We start from the raw sequence: 7,926 nt of genomic DNA, 5'->3' as shown, positions 1-7,926 counted from the left end.
TAAGATGTGGGTAGTTGCAATATTGAGTTGTAACATTTTGGGTAAATATTTGAAGCTTAAGGAAAGTGAATCCAACTGTCATGTCTTAAATGTTAATTTCTCAAATATGTAGAATTAAATATCCCAAAGTTACCTCAGTGAATCTTCGAATTGAAAATTTCTTATTTTAAGCTTGATACAAATAATTTTATATGGTTCACAAGATAATCAGAAGGAAGACTATTCAGGTATTGGTAATTTGATTTTTTTCAAAAATTGACACCAGCAAACATTCCAGCCAAACGGTCTGAGCTACTGTCCGTCTGGCTTCTGTGCAATTTTATCATTAGCATCTTTCATATAAATAATTCACTAAAATGTTATTAATGAGTCTTGCTTCCCTACAAAATACACCTTTTCTCTGTGCCATAAAATCTAGAAATAATTAAAGGAAATTCAACTTGGGTAGTTTTTCTTGCTCAGCTATATCTCTGGAGAGGGATGTGGGAAGGGAAGGAAGAGGGTCTTATTTACATCTAAATATAAACAGTTTTTAATTCACTGTGATGATGCTACTGCAGAGAACTCCTCTATCTGAAATCTATTCCATATCTGATGCCAATCCTTACAGTGATAAAGGCCACAGAAACAAATTCAGAGGTACTGAATTTAAATAGTCCTGAGAGGTCTTTCTGGTTGATTTCTTTTCCCTGTTGCCACTCATTAGAGAACCAGTTTACCAACAGCCATCAGCCCAGCACATCCCAGCTGGATCCAGGCCAAGGACAAGCAGCATTATTGAAAACCGGGCAGCGAGGTGAAAGGGTGAGTGGAACATCAGTCGGATGAAAACATGCGAGGACTGTTGGGCAGCAGCTGGAGGAAGTTTGGACATGCTGGCAGGGGGACATACGAGTGGTTAACCAGCGAACCAAGCGTACCTCTTCTGGAAACTCAGCTGCAGGTCTGTACCCCTGACTTATGCCTTTTCTTCCCTAAAGGATCTTTGTCAGTTTTTAAACCAACCATGCCTCTATGTTTAGGATCTTAAAACTTAGTGGCAACATTTTGCATTATGGGTATAACAAAAATATGATTTTACTGAAATAACTTGAAAGTCATATTCTTCTGACAATAATAAATTCAAGTGAAACTTGCCACAAATATATTCTAAGAACACCCGATATGTCAAATATGTCAAAGAATACCTGAAGTTAGGAGTCAACAAAATGTTATGCCTTGGTTTTTCACCTTTGTCCTGTAAGCAGTGTCTACAGAGACAAAAATATGAGACTCCCTTTGGCTCTCTGACTGTATAACGACCACTGTTTCTAAGAGGTAGCAGAAGCCAAGAATCTTTCTTCCGGAAGGGTGGCAGAAAGTTATACAGGTTTTGTCTCTATCAAGAAATGCAGCAGCTGCTTTGCTTTGTCTGGGAAATCAAAGACGACTCAATCTGAGACAGCTAAGGGAAAATATTGGTAGAAACCTCAAAACTCAGAATTAATTTTATTATCAGCATGGAAATGAACGACACTGCTATCCCTCAAGAAAAAGGGAAACAGATCTACTTTCTTGTTTTCTGGAAAACCAAATGATCAGATTGGTATTTAAGTTCTCCAAAACCACCTTTTATAGAAAAAAAAATTATACATATGTATGTTTTTCAGCAGTTATACTTTAACTGGGTCTTTCCTTAAAATATTCCCTGAACAAAGCCCCTGAATCGATGTACTTATGAGAGAAATATTAAAAGTTAAGAAAGCATTTTGAGGGGAGTGAATAAATGAGAACATTTGACTAAAAAAGACATCCTTTCAGTATTTAAAAACATTCAAAACAATTTGAACCATTATAGTATCAGTAAATAAGCAAATTAAAGATACCAACATAGACTTGTCCTCTAACCCTATACATCTCTTAACTGGAAAACAAGAAGAATTCTTGATCTCAAGAAATTGTCCTCATCTGCTAATTGGATAAGCAGTACCACTAGGTTTCTGGACAAATTTTTTGTTTTCTTAACTTTTAAAAAATTAAGTTTATTGGGGTAACATTGGTTAATACAATTATATAATTTTCAAGTGTACATTATCATTTGACATCTGTATAATATATTGTGTGTTTACCACCCAAAGTCCAGTTTCCTTCAGCTACCATATATTTGATCCCCTTTACCCACTTTGCCCTCCTCTTAGCCCCCTATATTTGACCCTCTTTATAGAGTCTACCTCCTCCCCCACCCCCTACCCTCTGGTAACCACTAGTCTATAGTCCATGTCCATGAGTTTGTTTGTCCTGTTCATTTGTTGCTTTTAGGTTTATATCCCACATTTAAGTGATCTCATGTTTCTGGACAAATTTAATTCAACTAATGAAACTACTGATTACAGGAGGAGACTGTAGCATCTCCCCTAAAATTTTTGCAGCTAATATTGATAATACCATAAATAGCATAATTTTGAATAGGGTGTATTACATAAAACCTTTTAAATGGAACATTATCTTTATATTCTATGCATATTGAGCTTACAGAGTATCACAGAGTATTTAAAATTTGATGCCCACAACTGTTTAGAAACAATTAGTGACCATATAATTGATGGAAAATAAAGAACAATAAGTTGTTCAAAATGATCTATATTTATCAAGATTGAAGAGTGATTACTTTAAGTATTGAATGAGATGAAAGTTTTAACATTTTTAATGATTCATCCTCGAGAAAATAAACATAGTTAAATTGCTTTTTGACTCCAATTTGATTTCTTATTATAAATTTATTTGAGTTCATCTACTCATAGCTTTTATAATTAAAGTTCTTTATTATGTTATGACTGATTTTAAGTGAATAGTTCTTGTAATAAACTAGATTATGCATGATAAAGCAAAAAGAATCCATGGTTTAGAAATATAAGAATCTTACACAAAAATATTAACACTGCTCAAATATTTTCTGAAAATATACGTTAAAATATTAACTTAGTAATGCCAGATTTTATCTTCACTATATTTTCCAGCTTTATCAATAAATTTCTAGATGACTTCTGGTTATTTTCAGTATTTTATTTTCTAGTAAAGTTAACCATTTGAGAGACCGAAACATGTATTAATACCTAGTATTCACCAAGTGCTTTATACATATTGATGCACTAAATTCTCATGCCAACTCTTTAAAATATGTGATTATTTTCATTTCATAGGAAAAAACCCAGGCCCAGAGGTGACAAGTAAATGGTCCATGGTCACACTGGTATTAGGTCATACTAGAATTCAAGGCTGGAGCTGACAAACCCCAAAGATAACATTTGACTTCATGAGAACACCTTTAATTTTTATGCATTTTAAGATATTTTAAGCCAATATCTTAACTCATATATTACCAAAAACAAAATATATGGAAGTACAAATATTAAATAAATCACCTAATTTTCAGTCAAAATAATACAGATACTTGTAAATTCTTTAGGAAATAAAAGGATTTTACAGTCAATACTAGATAAGCCAATCTCTTAAGAGGCCATGACAAGCAAAACAGTTGTCCTTTTCACCAAAATCAAGGAGAGAACCCCAGCTCTCATAGTTTTATTGTACATAATTAAAGAGCTTAGTATTTTGTCTGTCGGAAACACAGACAAAATTTTTTTTCTTTTCCTCTTCAGTAGTGGATATAAATGTTTACATTTATTGCTGTATGCTGCATATGATGGAGCAGCTTTTTAATGTTTCATTATTTTTAGTATCTTTATTTAAAGCAATGTCTATAAAATGTGAAACAGTATTCTTTTGTATTGCTTTTCTACTTGCTGTTAAAGCATCATTTCATGCCTATTATAGTATTTACTCTATCAGGGCTCATCATTATCTTGTGAGCTAACGCTATAAAATCAATACCTTTTATGGTACTTAAGAATTTATGCACAATTCTTTTTCTTTAAAGGGCTCAAAATTTTTCCATATTTATCTTACAAATATTGCAAGAACAAATTAGAGAAATTTTAAAATCTGTTATAAGAATCAACTATCGAGTCAGATTTCAAATGTTAGTTACATGTGATATGAACATATGACAAATTTTGTTCCACAGTTAAAGAAATTAGCTAAATTCCATATTTTGTGGCAATAAAACATTATTGGTCTAATTCTAAATTACTACACAAATAGTGAGAGTTCTCATTCAAAGAATGAGTGGTGGACCTACCAATTAAAATTTAATATTTGTACTTCAGTGGAAATATTGTAAGATGTAACCGATGTGTACTTTTGACATTCTGAATTCATGCTTTATCTTGTAAGTTCACTTTATTTCATGTAGGCTCAAGCTCATTGGCATCAATGAATGATTAAGAGATTTTTAGAGTGGGTAATGAGAATACAAGATGACGAGAGGGGCCTTAGATTTGCAGGGGTCTTTTTTCTCCCATCTCATAACTCAGCCTCATTTCCTAACGCCAGGGCACCCAGAAGATCAGTTCCACCACAGAAGATGTGGAGCCCTTCCTGTGCATCCTCCTTCCAGCCACCATCCTACTCTTCCTGGCATTTCTGCTGCTCTTCCTATATCGCCTCTGCAAGGCCCCACGGCCCCAGGGCCAGGTTTTCAGCATCGACCTCTCAGAGCACCCACCAGCAGAAGAGGAGACTGACTTCCTGCCAGGCTTACCCTGGAGTGGTGAGCAGGACTTTCCCTACTCGCCTCTGCCTGGGGAGGCGGCCCCCCTCTCGGTGTGTTTACCGCCCTCCTACGAAGAGGCCACCAGGAATCTTTCTGAGGACGAGGCCCCAGGTAGGGGCCTTCAGCATGAAGAGGGTTCACCTGGACTGGATGAGCCAATATAACCTGCTCTTGGAAACCATTTAAAACACAGCATTCAACCCTTAATAAAGCCCACATGAACTGCTGCTATCCACAGGCAGACTCCTGGATGAATGGGACACCTTGGGCTGGGGGAAAGGCTGGACAAATGTCAGGCAAGTTAACCCATCTTCAAGTTCCTTAGGAAAAAAATTTCCCAGGTTGTTCTAAAGATGACTGGGCTCTTCTAAAATGTATAACACTCCCAAGAAAAAAGGAAAGTTCTATGTGAGTTGGGGAAAAAAAAAAATAGAATTACTAGTGAGCATAGGAACTAGCTCTGAAGAGAAAGAAAACAGAAAAACACTGATAAGACAAAGGTAACTGCTTTTGCCACCACGTAAAACTTTTCTTCCTATACAAGCTTTTAAGGGCCTCATGGTTTCACTTTTGTGTGAGGGCTTCAAGATGGCTAGAAAGTTCTAGGAGGAAGAAAATAACACCTCTAGAGCTGGAGTGGTCAGATAAGTTATAAATAATGGTGAACTATGTTTCAATATTAATAATTAAAGGAGAGACATTTGCACACATTTTCGTTAAAATAGTAAAGCTCTCCAGCATTATCTCCTTCTTAGTGTCACTCTTGCTTTCTAGAATGGAAAAAGGGGTTGGCTAAATTACGTGGGACTGTCTCACACTAGATTATCGTGGGTTGTTTGGCAGTGCTGTTGTGGCAGGACAAAGAGTCTTAGGGGACACTATGACTGAAGGTGTGGCCTTCACCAAGCAGCAGTAACAGGGTAGAAATCAGTTTAACATTGGAAAGTAAAGGTGAAAAATTTGAATCACATGGTAAAGAGAAACATCAATTAGCTCTAACAGGGACCTTATAAATCATCGTTCAAACTCTTGCTCTACAGATTTCAAAGCTAGAGATCAGAGAGGCCGAGTGACCTGTCCCATGTGTCAAACCTCAGAAGAGGCAGAGCTGGGACCAGAAGCCTGGCCTGTCTGTCCCGGGCTGGAGCACCTTCTTTGGTGCCAGATGTTCGAACTCTTAAGAAAACTGCAAATGTTAAGTTGCAGTCCATGCTCCTGACCGGGGACTCTCAAATGCATGAGCATGGCTGAGTCTGCACTGAACGCAAATCTCCTTCTGTGATTTTCACATGCGGGGGTGGAGGTGGGTCATGTACCACTTGGGAGGCCAATCAGAATACCCATGGAGCTGGGGAGGCGGCAGGGGGTGACATGTATACTTTTCAAATTCTTATCCCATACTATAATTTTGGAGGGGAAAGAAACTATTTTTATTGTTTTCACAATACAAAATGCAAAACTAGACAAACTTTTGACGATTCGAAATGAATAAAAAAGGGTGGCTTTTCTTTAAAAACCCTTTTTGATGTGACCATTTTTATGCTAGGTATACAATGTGGTAGTTTTAGAAGAATAAAGCCAAAATAGGATATATTTTTTTAATGTAATCCAATAGAAATATCTTTGAGGACTGAAGCAAAATATCACCTATTTGAGTGAAAATTATTAAAAGTTCTTTAGGAAACTTGTACAAAACAATTCCCTAATGGTCTTTAACGGAAGTAAACAAACAAATGAAAAATGAGACTCAGCAGATAGCCTTCAGATTTTTTTTTAAGTCCTAAGAACCTAGTTCTGTGTGAGACTGCTGATTCTTTCCCAACTGCATTTCCTCCTTGTCCTTGTTAATAGAACACTGATTTGGCCCTGGGATCCCAAGGCCCCTGTGTGAGGCGGACCAGTTTCCTCCCGACTCCATGCACCCTGAGAGCCATGCCGATCTCAGTTCCTCCACCAGGGACTGATTTGGTCTTTGGGACCTAACGAGAGATCTACACAGAAGAGGCTTGTTCTTTAAAAATAAATACGAGGAAGAAAATACTCTGCCTCTTTGCTGGATGTTATGTGTCTGCATGTGATGCCTGGGGCTGCTACAGCCATCTTGCAACCATGAGGCAAGACAGCAGCCAGGACTAGCATTGAGGGTAGTAGAGTAGAAAGATGGAAAACACCTGGGTTGTAGAGCAGCTGAATGAACCCTGAGACTGTCTATTTTAATGAAATACCTTTCCTATTGTTTTAAGCTACTTATAGACAAAAGCATGCTACTGTTTCTAAGGCTACTAAGGAAATGCATTGCCATGTTTAAAAATGTTCTGATAAGACTTATTTAAAATAAGTATGCTCGGACTCATTTAAGATATATATCCATGATCTAGGAAAGGAAATGTTTTCTCTTATGGAACCAAGCTAAAGCAGTGATGCAGATCAACTATTAACCAGAGATTGCCAAACTATAGCCCAGATCTCACTTGCAACCTGTTATTGTACAAGACAAAAATGGTTTTCACATTTTTAAATAGTTAAATAAAACATCTAAAGAAGATTTCATGACACATGAAAAGTATATGATTTCTAATTTTGTTGTCTAGAAATAAAGCTGGAACGCAGCCAGGTCCACTCGCCTGTGCCTGCTCCATCACAGGTACTACGTGGTCCTTTAAAGAAAAAGATTGCTGACCTTTGCTGTAGACCAGTGAACTGCAACCCTAGTTACATGGTAGAATTACTCGAGGAACTTTTAGAGACACTGACACCAGGACTCATCCAAACCAATTAAACAGAAATAGAGCCCAATATGACGGCGAGGCTGAAAACCATTTTTCTAGGTAATATGATTGGGCCACAAAATCCAGGTGAGCTTCAGTGTAGACAGACATAAGGTAACAAGTTTTGAGAAAACTATATTTGAGCCATCATTTTATAACTGAACTTTGTAAATTTTCCTGAAGCCATCAGCCTAATGTGCACCTGCAGTCAATTCACCAAGCAGGATTTGCAAGCAGAATATTAGGAACAACAGTATAAACAGTAGGTCTCTGTTTAAATGTTGACGCGACTGGCAAACACGGGTAGTGCTGGTTGTTAGCAATCCAAGAAAGAGTAGAAATGAAGAAAATCCACAAATGAAAAAGCTAGATTAACAGTTAAGTATTTTTGGAAGAACCGTAGCTAGAAAAGATTAAGAATGGGAGTGTAATAGTAACAGTGACTAGAATGTGGACATTTTCACTAAATTCTACACTGGACCAAAAAATATTAAGGCCTCATTGTAT

At 36.9% G+C, this 7,926-nt stretch overlaps 1 protein-coding gene across 1 annotated transcript; it reads left to right on the top strand.

Moving 5' to 3' along the window:
* Nucleotides 1–604: 604 nt before the first annotated feature.
* SMIM28 (small integral membrane protein 28) lies at nucleotides 605–5,567 on the top strand. The gene is made up of 3 exons (XM_039869789.1): nucleotides 605–943; nucleotides 4,432–4,762; nucleotides 5,473–5,567. Exons 1-3 carry the CDS (start codon nucleotides 833–835, stop codon nucleotides 5,565–5,567), a joined length of 537 nt encoding a protein of 178 aa, XP_039725723.1. The 5' UTR covers nucleotides 605–832.
* The last annotated feature ends 2,359 nt before the right edge of the window (nucleotides 5,568–7,926 follow it).

Source organism: Pteropus medius, unplaced genomic scaffold, assembly GCF_902729225.1.
Source record: "Pteropus medius unplaced genomic scaffold, Ma_sr-lr_union100, whole genome shotgun sequence".
Lineage (NCBI taxonomy): Eukaryota > Metazoa > Chordata > Mammalia > Chiroptera > Pteropodidae > Pteropus > Pteropus medius.
Note: the sequence above shows the minus strand (reverse complement) of the source record. Positions and strands in the feature narration are given on the sequence as shown.